Raw genomic sequence first — 15,121 nt, forward strand, 5'->3', positions numbered from 1 at the left:
ACCCATTTCATAAACTGTGAGTTCTAAGCCAACATTGAGTACATTTTTACACCAGGATTCTGTGACAATCAGTCACTGAAATTTTACTGTTGTTGAATATATCGGATATATATATATATATATGTCATGTAGAAAGTGGCTTAAGTAACAGGTATTATCGTTAATAGGGATTTCACTTTCTGAATATAGCACAGATTCTAGTGCTTAAAATTGGCTGAGACCACTGCAGGTTTCGAAGCAGCGGCCTCAGTCAGGCACCAAATTGCCAGCAATACCACTTGACTAACAGGCCTTCCACAAAATATAGAAGGTAGTTGACAGGTAGACTTTACAGCGAACATGCATTACCCTTCTGATTATCACGAATGACACTGCTCCCTTAGCTGATTTGATATCAGACAGGTATAGATGTCATTTAGAAAGTGGATTAAGTAACGGCATTATCATGCTATATTCAGAAAGAGTAATCTATATTAACGAAAAATAGTTACTTAATCCACTTTCTAAAATGACGTCTGTTGACTGTTGTTGTTGTAATCAATCGTCAACATCACTTACCTTTATTAACAAAAAAAAAAACCACGAAACTCTTCTTATATTTCATTTTCATTAACAGTAGAATGTTAGACATGCATAAGACAGGTAGTAAGTCTCACAGTTCAATGTCCAAAAAAATTTCAAGGTCTAATGTTCGATAGTTGTGATTGCTTGTCTCAGATTCAATCAGCCCATACGAGAGTTGCCCAGAATAGTCACGCAGTATTGTGTAGTATGTAGTGTTTTAGAACCAGCAGAGGTGCAGGTAAGCTGCAGACGACAGTTATTTGTGAATATTTTGCGCCATTTTCATGTTGTCGTTGTTGCTCTTATACCGATCATGTATTTCCTGTGAAAATCACAGTCAAGCAATCACGGTTACACTTCCAATGTAACATCAGGCAACCAGATTAATTTCAAGTAACACCACTCAGTCAGATATGAATAAGAGATTATCCATAAGTTTGCGTCACACTATACAGGGGTAGAAATAAGCCACACAAATCCAAAGGCCAGCAGGGCCAGTTGACTTGACAATTGGCCCTTCCTCAATTTTTTAAGGCCCTTCATGATAGAAAAAAGCACCACGCCAATAAAGTTTTAACATTGTAGGTCGATCTGACATGTATAGTTTATTACCAGTTAGTCTGAGTATTTCTGCAGAGCTTTCGCAATGTTATATTGTACAACTTGGCCTTACAGGTCGCTAAAGAAGTGGCAAAAACTGACCTTTTCTCCAATGATTTAACATTGGGCATCCATTTTGTTTTCAACACGAAATGGTGGTCAATTGACCTCCAATTTCCGACTGGTCTTACAGAATAGATGTTCTAGTGTTTGTATGTTTTGAAAGTTACTTTTATCAGGGCGAACAACATCAACACCCATTCGAAATAATGTATAAAAAAAGTCTAACAAAACGTGCATTATAACTGTGTTTATGGTCGTACGTCCACTTATTGAGAGGCGGCATAGTTACGAATTAGAAATTTGAGAACAATTGGTCACATTGAACCTTATTTTTGTGACTTTCTTACGGGAATCCAAGTAAATTTGCTTTACGGAAGTCATGGCAAGAATCGGATTCCCATGAGAAGTAAAGCCCTGGAGAGAGATTGTGTGTCTGGAGCCTGGTGGAGCTATTGCATATGGCCAAGTACCTAGAAAACATCATTGTGTATTAATAGCCTGTGCCTGTTGTGGTTCCCCGATCATAATGCTGTGAAAAGATTATGTGTCACAAAATATATGAATAATGGTGTAGGAATTTGGTAAATGGATGCAATTTCATTTCGTCAAACCTTAAATCAAGTGGTATTTGTTTTTCATCCTGTTTTCCTGCGTTTCAGCCTATCAATGAAGATATGTTGAAAGAAGACAAGAAAAAGAAGGAAAAGGTTTGTGTATTAGTAGTTCCACCAGTAGTTATGATTATCACAAGCATAGACTGTAAATGTACACCGTTACGTGAAGGAATCACCAGTGGAATGTATGACTCTGTTTTTGATGTGTGCTGACAAGCATATGAGAAAAGGTGTAGTGATGTAAACTAGACATTTTCAAGATTTGAAACATATTCACTTAGTAAAAAAAAAGAACAAGGCAGGTCAGGTGAGTAATATGTATGTAGTCATTTTTCTCTTTGTTTTTTTTTTCCTTTCTTTCTATTATATTTACAGTTACTTGTCAAGTGCAACTTTCTCAGCATATTAGGCCTGTTTCAATTTCATGTGCCTAGATATGTACATGCATGTATAAATGTATGTGTTCAGTAGCAACTTTTGCATTTAGTGATCATTACACGTCAGTTAAAGAACAAAAAACGTGGGAACAGGCACATGGTAGGAATTGAATCTTGAAATTCAAATTGCATGAAATGGAGCCTGCTACCAGCTGCATTTAAGAATCTGTTACTATATTTGGCAACAACCTAAGTAAAGCAATGCTTGCAGTTTGATCACTTGTATAATGTGTGCTATGTCTCCCCGTCCATAGACTGTTCTCGGTGGCAAACTCAGTCGTGTAACTTTGTTTAAAGTCAAACGTGTGTTGAAGGTAAAAGGTTTGGTGTTGGCTTTGGTGTTGCAAGAAATTGTTTTGTTGCACCTGAAACTTGCAATTTGTTGTTCTCTGTTAGGGTTACAATTTATTATTTGTTTGGAAGTTACATTTTATTTCCTTTGTTGACTCTTTCACTTTTTATATTTTTGTAATTATTGTTTTTCGTTTGATTTGTGGATGTCTTTTGTGGATCTAGGAAAATGTGAGAAGTTTATGGAATTGGAATTGTTTCCTTTTCTTAGGTTTTAATGATCTCTACATGACTGAAAACAACTGAAATTGACTCCTTAAGTTTAGATATATGAACCGATAGCTGTAGAGAATTGCAAGAAGCAGATCAGAATAACTTTTTTCTAGATTTTCATTGGTGGGATGGCTGTTACTGGTATTAGAGCAGTAAAGGTGATTCTGTGTGTATTTTCATGCTAATCATTGACTGTAGGCATTTCAAGTTTAAATACATTCACTGATTATTTCTTAAGCAAATGATAGTTGAAATATACAATTTGACATTATTTATTTTAAGAAATATGCCAGCAAAACTTTGTTCTTTGAACTGATGAATTTTGTTGCTGTTAATGTGCCTTCTGATCTTGTTTTAAAGGAGACCAACAAGAGGGTGCCACCAACAAGCCAAGTTAAACAGAAAGCCAGCAAACCATCTGCTGTTGTTGATGATGATACATCCACTATATTTAATATTGACAAGTAAGTTCAATTCCTTCTTGATAGGTCCTGTGCCACTAATTTTGAAATTCACAGGATAAAATTTATTATTTCACACAGGTGGCGACATTCCACGATGCAAATGTTTTGCATGAGTTGTTGAGGTAAAATTCACTGCACATATACTTCATAAATATTTGCTAAGGAACTGACTGCATGTATAGGTACACGTAGTGATATTTTCTAAGGTACTATATGGGCACACATAGTGGAATTTGCTAAGGTACTGACTGAAATGTATAAGCACATCACAGTGTTTACCCTGGTAATTACTGTTCGTGTAGATGATATGAGAGCTGCTTTACCTCACAAACAGTAAGTGATAAAACTGACATCCTATAAAATAAAATAAAAATAAATCCAATCCAATAAAAATTGACATCCTATCATTTCAGCAAGTGTTTCAAAGCTTACTGTTGAGTGAATATGGACGTGTATATATATTTTCATTCTCTTCATTTTTTTCTGCTCTTGTAATGAACTGATATCAGATGGATGCATATTTAGGTAAATTCAGATGTTGTGTAGAGTCAATCCTTTCTTTACCGATACATATATGTATACATGTATCCACATAGTATTTTATTTGTGCATTCACTTTATTTCATGCAGCAGTGAGTCATCAGAAAAGTAAGTAGATGATAATAAGTAATCTTTTTTGTTTTGGACTGTATGTCTTACACACAAATAAATCACTGCACAAATTACTGCAACACCAGAGTGCCTTCGTGAGATATGGGAGAGATATAAAAATTGGGGGCAAATTTGAAGATGAGATGCCCAGATTTCAAATTCTGGTTAAGTGTATGCTGCTACATACATGTGTATACATGTACAAACAATATCACATAGAGCCTTATGTGAAAGAGCTCATATACTGCAACTTGCCATGATATGGCTGCAAAATTGCTGATGTGGCGTTAAGCCATAATCATTCTTTCATTCATGTACTGCAAATGCACAGGAATCTGATATGGTGGAAACGCACCACGTACAGTTTGCAGAAGTTGATTGACTTAAGTATTGTTTCTTTGACAGAATGGAGTTAGGCTGATAAAAAGATAATGGATTTAACCAAATGAAAAGTATAAGAATATAACATAATTCAATGCCATGAAGTAGGAAGAAGAAGGAAATGAGGCATGTTGAGCTATCAACATGCTGAAAATAAGACAAATAATAATTGCAACTAAGTCAGGAGTAGTATGTACACATGTAGCTCTTCAAGCGGGGCACGGTACATGTAATAATATCGTAAATAAATGTTGTTTGTTTCAGTGTTACATTTCAGTTTCTATATTGTTTGTCACACCATTTTGTTCCTCACTGTTGTGTTGTTCAGCATTCAAAAAACTGCACCTTTTCATTATTTCTGTTCATAGATGTGTAAATAATTGAAATAAATGCCAAACAAATTAAACAATAAACTGTTAGTGGGGATCATGGGGATCAAGTGTATATATAACGTCTGAATAAATTTTTTTATATATTTTTTCAAGAGTTCTTATCAAGATTTATAAAAATTCTGATTCATGGAACTTTTCCAGTGCAATGCATATTTATGGTTGTTTTAAATGGACGCATGTTGAAATAATGATGGAAACCCTTAATTTTAGACAGGTTAAAACATTATTTCACTATATTTATTGACAGCAGGTGGATGAATGGAAGTGGGTTAAGTTTTACCTAATTCCATCCCAGTACTTATATTATTAACCTGTCTGGATTACCTATCATGTCTTTATTTCGTTGTTGTAACATCAGCCAAGCATTAGATTTTGTTATTACGTCAGGTATATTAACCACAGTACCCCCTGTGGTTCCCTCCTATGTACACATGGTGTCCCCTGTATTTGAAAGTGAGTTTTACTCTTTACCATGTTCAATATGCAACTGTATTGTGGGTCAGTAACAAGATGTGGACTGTGTTGTAGTTTAAGTACATGTACATGGTGTGAGCTGCACATGATATGAATGGCATTGCAACACACAGCTGATCTCTTTTTTCAGTACATGTATTTTCTGTGGAGAGAGAAATGATGGTTTCACGGAGGAAGGACTGGACGTCCACTACTGGAAAAGCTGTCCTATGCTGAAGAGATGTGCCAACTGCAAACAGGTGTGTGTGTAATGAAAGTGCTCATTTATGTCTGAGATTTCTCATGTATAAATGGAAACATATTCATCTTCCAAAAGCAGCTTGATGAAAGTAAATATAGTATTCTTTTGTGTTTTTGACAAATGAACACAGAAAAATTCAACTTTACCTTGAACAAATGGTTAGATTACAGTGAATTGTCTTCCAACTGAACTGGTCTGCTTCAGTAGGCGGTAGATCCGGGTCAGTCCTGGGTAGGGTCTCACCTATGACCTGAAAAGAGGAAGTTGTGACTTCCTCGCTTGGCGTTCGGCATTTGAGGGGATAGTGCAATGACTGGTTGACCTGTATCAGTATTATGGCTCAAGCGGGGCGGCTTACTTGCCTTCGTTAAGGTGTCTCATTGAAGTAGCACCATCCTGCAACAAAGAGCCACATTACATATACTCTAAGGATTCCTTTTTCGTCTTATGAAAAATTGTTAAGTACGACATTAAACCCCAAGCACTTTCTCGCTGTAACTGAACTGAACTGAATAATATTTGTAGTCCTTTAAGAATTTTAGCTGCGACTAAGCAGCTCTATAAATGGGTGTTTTTGTCCGGTGGAGGAATTTTTTGACATCAGAAAATAAGATAGTCCTCATACCTGTTAACATGGGCAGTCATACCAAAGTGGTCATGCCTAAGACTTTAAAAATGGGACTTGTTAATGCCTTGCTTGGCTCTCAGCACTGAGATGTTAAAGCAAGGAAACCGAACTGGTTGGCTCAGTGTCACTATAATGGGACTGAGTGGGGTGTCTGTCTGGTGTCTTCAGCATAATGCTTTCAAGGCAGCAGCGTTTTTGATTTGTGACGAGCTCAACCTCCAACAAGAAGACACAGTATATGTACACACACCTAATGACTCCTCGTCATCATATGAAATATTGTTGAGTACGATGTAAAACCCCAAGCATACATACATGCACATACATACTTACATACATATTTGCAAGGGCCATGAGTGCTTGTTGAGCTGTTGGTGGTAAACTAGTGAATGGTGTGTGATTATGCAGGTTGTAGAGATTGCTGGCTACACAGACCACCTTCTCCAGGAGTGTGATGCTAAGAAAAACTTTGTGCGAGACCCCAGGTGCTCGGAGGCTGTCCCCAAGTCAGAGTATGACCAACATGTGGCAGACAAGAGCTGCAATGGTTAGTCTAACATTCTGATTTTACATTTCAAAATAATTACATTGATCAATTCTATTTTTTAGTCTAATTGAGATAATCTTCAAAACTACTTGACTAAGTATTACTATGTGGAATGGAAAGCCATTCCCACAGTCAGAATAGTTTGCCCTAATACACTAAAGTCACAACTGGAAAAAGAGAAGTACTGTATATGTTATAGTTTGGGGTTTCAATGAGTTACTTCATTATACACATTTCGTCAGTTATATTAGGTAGATCGCAGCATTGTTTATGTGTTGACACAGTGATATATTATCCACTTGTGATGTTATAATGAGCCATAGGTGTGATACCTAGTCAGCGATATTCTGTCTATTCAGCGATGTTCTGTCTAGTCAGTGATGTTCTGTCTAGTCAGCTTTGTTGTGTTTAGTCAGTGATGTTGTGTCTAGTCAGCAATGTTGTGTCTAGTCAGCGATGTTGTGTCTAGTCAGTGATGTTCTGTCTATTCAGCGATGTTCTGTCTAGTCAGTGACGTGTCTAGTCAGTGATGTTCTGTCTAGTCAGCTTTGTTGTGTCTAGTCAGCGATGTTGTGTCTAGTCAGCGATGTTCTGTCTAGTCAGTGATGTTGTGTTTAGTCAGCGATGTTGTGTCTAGTCAGTGATGTTGTGTCTAGTCAGCGATGTTCTGACTAGTCAGTGATGTTCTGTCTAGTCAGCGATGTTGTGTCTAGTCAGTGGTGTTTTGTCTAGTCAGCGATGTTCTGTCTAGTCAGTGATGTTCTGTCTAGTCAGTGGTGTTCTGTGTAGGCAGTGGTGTTCTGTCTAGTCAGTGATGTTCTGTCTAGTCAGTGTTGCTCTATCCAGTCTGGCTTGCATTTCCAGCTACCAAACCCAACACGAACCACTGTCCCTTGTGTCATGAGAACATTCCTGCTGGTGAGGAGGGCTGGAAGGTTCACCTGATGGAGAAGGATGGCTGTAAACAAAACCCTCGCAGACTGCTCGCACTGAACAAACCAGTTCAAGGTGAGGCCAGCAACCGTGTTTCCTGGAAATGTTGAGCTTAATCCTACACCTTTTTTTTTGTTTTTTTTTTGTTCTGCATGGAATCGCCGTTGGATGAAGCAATGAAGTATTAAAACTTGAATGGCTGTGGAAGTACGTGTAAATCAAATGTAAATCATGTTTATGGACATACTATACATGGATTAATGTCCTTTATGGGATATTTTTAATACATTAATAGGGCTAGAATAAATCACTTACTCAGGGCACACACCTTACACTATAACATAGCATGCTAAATACATATACATGTATGTATTAAATTGGTAAGTTTCTTGTGAATAGTACATTACAGCTCATTTTGGGATATTAGAAATCGGAGATACATATGTGAAGAAATTGTTGCCGTGTTTCCTGATCTGATAATGTGTAATATGAAAGTTGTTTTAATAGGCCTGAAATGGTGCTGTTGTGGTGTTTAACTGTGGAGTATTCGTGTAAAATAAATGAACGAATGAATTAAGCTGTCAGATTAATGATGGGTATTGTTGGCTGTTTACAGGTAAATCAGGCGCAGCAGGAGCGACCAAACCAAAGGGGCGATCAGGAATTCCCAAACCCTCGGCCCTGGGTAAGGGCAAGTCAGGGGGCAGATAATACTCTACTGTAGTTCTCAACCCATGAGATAACTGCTTAACCGGAGCTACAGTAAAGGGCCTTAACTCCTCTTAACAACCATGACTGTCGCATCAGTAGAGCTACTAGATGTACACCTCAAAGTTGTTTCTTTGCTGTTTGACTGGTGGATCAAGATGGTCTTGTACGTGTACTTAGTGACCAGCATATGTAATATGAACTTGTTGGAGGGTGATTCCTATTGACACTGCTCTAATTTTGGTGTCAGTTTGGCTGAACCTTTGTTATTACTACATGCAGTATTTCCATGTCACAAAGGAATTTGAAAGAATTCAGATTACTTCACCTCAACTTCAGTCATGTTGCAAGTATCCAATGGATCCTTCTTGTGTGAGTGTGAGCAGAATGATTGGTAATTATGCAGAAGGAACTTTGCAGAAATATTTGAAGAGTGAAAAAGGTTTCTTATCATGCTTGATGGAGGATTAATACAAAGTCTTTCTTATGGTCAACATGGTAAATTGATGTCGGTCAGGCCATCAGGCAAAGCCAATGTTAGATTCAACCTACTGACTAAGTTAACACTTTTTTCCCTACTCTGGATCAAATTTTGTAACTGGTAATCAGTAACACATGCAGTTTATAGAGACCGTGTCACAGAGCTGGCATGATTTACACAACTGCATGTATTGAAGCTACCATGTTGGGGGCTTTTTTTAATTCCCTAGCTGTAGGATTGTATATGTGTAGTTCAGTTTATTTATTTAGGTGTAGATGTATATGCTTGTGCAAATAAGTTCAGCGGCTTACTAGCATTTTGCATCGCAGATTTAAAGGCTACAATAGCTTTGTGATCCAGGGGCCAGAGTTTATCACAGTGAAAAACAACAATCTCTCTGAAAGAACAACATTTTGGCTTTCGCAGACAAATAAAAGTGATTTCTTTTCACTGTTGAAGACTTGAAATCTTTTTGGTTTGTATGGCTTTTGCTCTTTAATGCCAGTAACTGAACTAGTCAACAGTAATAATTTAGAGGCAATAATAAGTTCATCAGTGCTGGTTTTCAACCTTGATCCGTCCCATAAAGTGACCATTTCCTTGCGGACATTTATTTATTTATTTATTTGATTGGTGTTTTATGCTGTACTCAAAGAATATGTCACTTGTACGATAGCGGCCATCATTATGATGGGAGGAAACTGGGCATTAGCCAGGGAAAACCCATGACCATCCGCAGCTTGCTGGAAGACCTTCCCAAGTAACGGCTGGAGAGGAAGCCAACATGAGCTGGACTCGAATTCACAGTGGGCGCATTAGTGAGAGGCCCCTGGGTCATTACATTGCGCTAGCACGCTAAACAAGTGAGCCACGGAGGCCCCCTGCAGACATTTAAAATTACATGTAGTTTGCATGCATGGAAATTGAGACTACATTCTTGATATAACTTTTTGATTCTGCAACTAAATTACATGTTGATTCTGAGTGACTTAGCCATGGTACTGAGGTATCTGTGGTATATTTTGGTGTCATTTAGCAAGAGGAGAAATGAGTGAAAGTCATGTTTGTTATTTGTATACCGGTATGTACATGTACATCAGTGTTGCACTGGTAAACTTTTTATGTCCTGCTAAGACCATCACAGCTAGCATACGTCAAAACTAACTTGTAGCAATTTATCATGACACATTGCATACATGTATGTCTCGTTACTTCTCTTGCCTGTCAAATTTGTAGGGAACATTTCTGTCCCCCGTAAGCTGTGTGAAAAGGGTTCATTTCCTGCTTTAACACTGCAGTGTTAATAAATACCGCTTAGCTATATGAACACAACTACAACAGAACCAGTGAAACAACTACATAGACATATTACTGATACAAAACAAAGAGGGCTGACTTGTTTGAGGCCAGTCATGTTCCGAATTTTTCAGGTGCATTTTTTACATATATATGTATGCCGATCCAATGATATTGAATACTGAAAATGTATACACAACCTGCTGTATCCTTTTCTTCCTTTATATAAATGTCCTATAATTTCATCTTCATATAATTGCTACTGCTAAGCCGTTACTGTTTAATAGAACATATTATTTGTGTACATACATGTACATGTAAGCAACAGTACACATCTCTGTGTATAAAATTGTAATATATTTGTATCATTAGAGTATTGGGCTTTGTACATTGTAGAATCTCACCTAGAGTGTATTTATGGTTACTATCCTAGACTTTTATATTTCATGACTAATACTTGTACATGGGTCGAGCGATCCTTCTTTGCTTGCCAAAATCTCTCAGACACTATCCAAGTGATCGTCAGGAATGATTATGGCAAAATGATGGAAGCTACTTCAGTTTAAAGGCATTGGTCTCAGGATTCCATGCTCCAATCTATTTTACATGTTAAAAAATGCATCAGTGTATGATTTCTTACACGAAACAGTACTTATATATTTCCTAAACTGTTTAATACCTGCTTTGTTACAAGACGAGCAAGTACATGTAACCTTTTGTCTCACGTGATGTCCATTTCCCATTTCTGTTGTCGTGAATTCCACGGTAAGTTTTACCTCATTTTAGTCTCCTTATAAAGGAAGAAAAACCATATTTTGTGCACTACAAATGCATACCCTTGTTTGTTTCACTCTAAAAGTGAATAAAATTGGCTTTCATTCAGTGCAACTGTTTATAGTGATGGTGTCTTATTTTGAAACGGGCCGCCATAGCACAGTTGGTAGAGCGTCAGCTTCGGGGGCGGTAGATCCTGAGTCGGATCACACCTAAGACCTTACTAAAGAGGAAGGTGTGACTTCCTCACTTGGCGTTCAGCATTAAGGAGATAGTGCAACGACTGGTTGACTCGTGCCAGTGTAATGGCTCGGGTGTGGCGACTTACTGGCCTTCGGTTAGTGGTTTTAGTGAAGCTGCACTGGATAAAAGAGTGGTGAAAATCCGTCCTGCAACAAGAAGGCACATTACAAACACTCTAAGAACTGTAGTCATATGACGGAAAAATTAAAAATTATTTAGTACGACGTTAAACCCCAAGCACTTACTCACTCACTCACTTTTATTTTGAAGCTGTGTGTGTCCTTTTTTTTAAATCATTTTATTTTGAATCAGTTGTCAATATTATCAGTGAGGTGACAAGCTGACATTCATATTCTGGATTGAAATGTGGAACTAATGATTTAGGCTGGGTGAAGTAGTTAAGTTTGACACACACACCATACTTTTCAGCAAATGTATGGGACAGTCTGAGTGTGTTGAATTTCACTGGCACTACATGCATGACTATAATACTATACCTGAATAACTCATACAAAAGACATGTTAGTTGAGGCTACTTCTCCTTAAGGCCATAACCTTTGAGCTACAGAAATGCTCATACCACCTTTCAGTAAATGTCAGACTCGTATCTGTATTAATTATACTGTTTAAATGATTCTGAAGTTTGAAGAAGTTATAAGGCAAATTGCTTTATACACTTTAGGAACTTTAGGTGTATGGCTGGATAAATATATGGCCATAGATCTTGATTTAACATGCTTAAAACATGATTTTATCATCGACTTCAAGATTCATGAAAACTAAATTTAACAAATGGGTAGAAGTGTTTGTTGGACTGTGACTCGGGCAGTCAAGAAAAGATGGAACTAATATAACAGTTGTATTAGTCCTAGAGAAAAGAGAGAACCTTGACATTGATAATGTATGTTTACCTGTACATGCTAGCAACTTATCACAGTTTATGGTCAATACTTAGTGTAGTTTATGGTCAATACTTATTGTAGTTTATGGTCAATACTTAGGGTAGTTTATGGTCAATACTTATTGTAGTTATGGCAAGCTACGTTAATATAGAAGGCCTATAGAAAAAAGCTTCCTAACCCATCATTGTATGTGCAGCAATCTAGCCCCTATTAATTGGTCAGGTACAGTATTTAGGCATGTTACTTTCACCGTTGTTGAAATTCAACTGAAGGTAAATTCATCTTGCTATTGTACTTGAAAATAATTGATCGAACTGCATTCTCAACAAAAATTTTTGCTACCAAATGATGTAATTAATTTACGCAGATTTACACAATAAATTATCTGTTGTTTATATTTTGGAAATTTACAGATTCGAAATTCTGTAAATAAATAATCAGCAGAAACTTACACGCTACTTAGATTAATTATATGGATTAATTAATTATAACAAGTTTTCCTGTGTGAATCCTGGCAGACCCTTCCCTGAAGCAGCTGCAACAGTGCACAGAACGATTGCGACGCAGTATGATCGAGGTCAGCAAACACAGTAAAAACGTCGCCCACACTGAAGAAAGGCTCACAAAAATGAAAGAAGCTGAGAAAGAGGCTGTTCAAATAAAGAGGCAGGAGGAAATCTTGCAGGAAATGAAAACATCTAAATCATATAGTATTTTACGCCTGAAGGACACCCAGAATCAGCTGTCTCAATTACAGTCCTCGGCAGAAATCACTCACCTGCAGAGTTTGGAGTGCAAAAATGCTGGCCGAGTTCTGGATGAAGCCAAGGAGTTTATATCACGACTGGACAATGAAGACACAGTTTAGGACTTGCTTTTTAAAGAGATCAGTTGACAAATGTATCACTGTAGGCAATAATTAATGAAATTGTAACTCGATCCCTCAGTATTGCAAGCATATACATGTAGAAGCATATACATTTGCTCTACATGCACAACTTTAATATTACACACATATATCTTTTTTTTCTTTTTTTATATAAGTATCTGTTACAAAAGAGATATGTTAATTGAGGTTACTTCCTCTGAGTGTATACACACCCTAATATGTACTTGTGGCATGGTACTTGTGGCATGGCTTCACCTTTGAGCTACAGAAATGGACATACCAGTTGATCTTTGGCAAAAAATCCAGATTCTCCAATGAAATCTAATTGCCCATATTTACTAATGAATAGCTCAATGTAATGCCTTTCAGTATATCTCAGACTTGTACTATTTATACGCTTTGAATGGTTATAAAGATTGAAGACGTTATTATGCAATTTGCTCAATAAATCTTAGAAACATTTATACCCATTTTGAATGATATCACGTGCACAGATGAAGCTGAGATTTGGGGAAAGGTAATTAGACAGGCTATATTCTAAAATAACACCAAAAATTTGACTGAACTTGCATGCTCTGATGGATTTTTGTCAAAAATACCTTCTTGAAATAATTCTTATTTGATCAGTTAATGTTTAATAGCAGTTTTTCTTGTAGTGTCGTATCAGCCCAAGGTAATGCTGTTGCTCCTCAAGATTATAGTGCACTGTTAAAAAGATCAAAAAGAAAACATGAAATGAATCATGTACATGTAATACAATTTCCTTTTCACTTTCATATTTTTTAAGAGGTAGATACATAGTAATGTTGTGACTCTGAACTTATAGAATGTATTGATACTGTAATATCTTGCCTACATCACAATTAAGCTTTCTTAATAATTACACATTGTGTTTGAATAACATTTGCAAGAATTACGTTTATATTAGCTGAACATACACCGAGACTGGGTGGATGGTCATGTCAGGTGCTGGTAGACTGAGACTGGGTGGATGGTCATGTCAATTGTTGGTATACTGTGACCAGGCGGATGGTCATGTCAGGTGTAAGTATACTGTGACCAGGCGGATGGTCATGTCAGGTGCTGGTAGACCGAGACTGGACGGATGGTCATGTCAGGTGTTGGTATACTGTGACCGGGCGGATGGTCATGTCCAGTGTTGGTGTACTGTGACCTTTTTTGTGTTGTCATGTCAGGTGTTGGTATACTGTGACCGGGCGGATGGTCATGTCAGGTGTTGGTGTACTGTGACCTTTTTTGTGTTGTCATGTCAGGTGTTGGTAGGCAGACCTTTTTTTGGGTTGTCATGTCAGGTGTTGGTGGACCGACACTGGACGGAAGGTCATGTCAGGTGTTGGTGTACTGTGACCTTTTTTGTGTTTTCATGTCAGGTGTTGGTAGACCGACACTGGACGGATGGTCATGTCAGGTGTTGGTAGACCGACAATGGACGGATGGTCATGTCAGGTGTTGGTAGACCGACACTGGACGGATGGTCATGTCAGGTGTTGGTAGACCGACACTGGACGGATGGTCATGTCAGGTGTTGGTATACTGTGGATGTGTGTTATGAGCGACCGCATTAGTGAGAGGCTCAAGATTCATTATGTCGTGCTGGTAAGCTCACCACCTCGACCCTGGATTTCCATTGAACCAAGAGAACAAATGGATTGGCATCAAGACTGGCGTGTTGAAAGGAGATGCTACGACTGTGATACAACAAACAATATGGAAAACAATGTTAAACCCAATGTAAAGAACTGACTTTATTGTTAAATACTTATGGGAAGTTTTTCAGGTAGTGTATTTCTGCCAGGAATGACCTTACTAATGTGGTACATCAAATGTTAAATCTCAAGGATGTGTCACTTATATGACAGCTCTCAGTTTATGGGTGTAGAAAACTGCAGTGCCTGGAGTAAACCACTGGCCTATGGCAAGAAACATAACCATACTCACGCATGTGACTACTGCAGAGTATGTGTATATCATTGGAAAGCAAATGACCTACCATGAACTTTATGTACCACTGAACTGTCCATAAAAGTGCTTATTGCCATCAAGGCAGAGAAGAACAAGTTTGGAGGAATTGCTGTCCGAGACTGAACTACATTCAACACCGCATGCGTTTTAGCAATGGGAAACTTGACGAACTACACAGATGGGCCAAATGACAAGAACACATTCTTGTCATGACATTTTCTTCTGTGACGTTGCAGTGCGTGTGTACTTCATAATTATATGTTTTATGAGCACACGTACACCGATAATTGTG

The 15,121-nt window shown here is 37.7% G+C and overlaps 1 protein-coding gene across 4 annotated transcripts in view; it reads left to right on the top strand.

Annotated features, from left to right (window-relative positions):
• Positions 1-11,067, top strand: part of LOC135474850 (centrosomal protein of 104 kDa-like) — a 29,352-nt gene extending 18,285 nt beyond the window's left edge. The window contains exons 22-29 of one of the 4 annotated variants that reach the window (XM_064754471.1): positions 1,887-1,934; positions 2,533-2,592; positions 3,203-3,306; positions 3,937-3,954; positions 5,335-5,443; positions 6,482-6,620; positions 7,485-7,628; positions 8,170-11,067. In XM_064754471.1, coding sequence (XP_064610541.1) covers positions 1,887-1,934; positions 2,533-2,592; positions 3,203-3,306; positions 3,937-3,954; positions 5,335-5,443; positions 6,482-6,620; positions 7,485-7,628; positions 8,170-8,264 — 717 coding nt within the window. In that variant the 3' untranslated portion in view covers positions 8,265-11,067. The remainder of the gene's footprint in view (positions 1-1,886; positions 1,935-2,532; positions 2,593-3,202; positions 3,307-3,936; positions 3,955-5,334; positions 5,444-6,481; positions 6,621-7,484; positions 7,629-8,169) is intronic. The other 3 variants (XM_064754470.1, XM_064754472.1, XM_064754473.1) reach the window with 3 other exon arrangements.
• Positions 11,068-15,121: the final 4,054 nt, after the last annotated feature.

This window comes from Liolophura sinensis, chromosome 9 (genome assembly GCF_032854445.1).
Source record: "Liolophura sinensis isolate JHLJ2023 chromosome 9, CUHK_Ljap_v2, whole genome shotgun sequence".
In the NCBI taxonomy this organism is placed as follows: domain Eukaryota; kingdom Metazoa; phylum Mollusca; class Polyplacophora; order Chitonida; family Chitonidae; genus Liolophura; species Liolophura sinensis.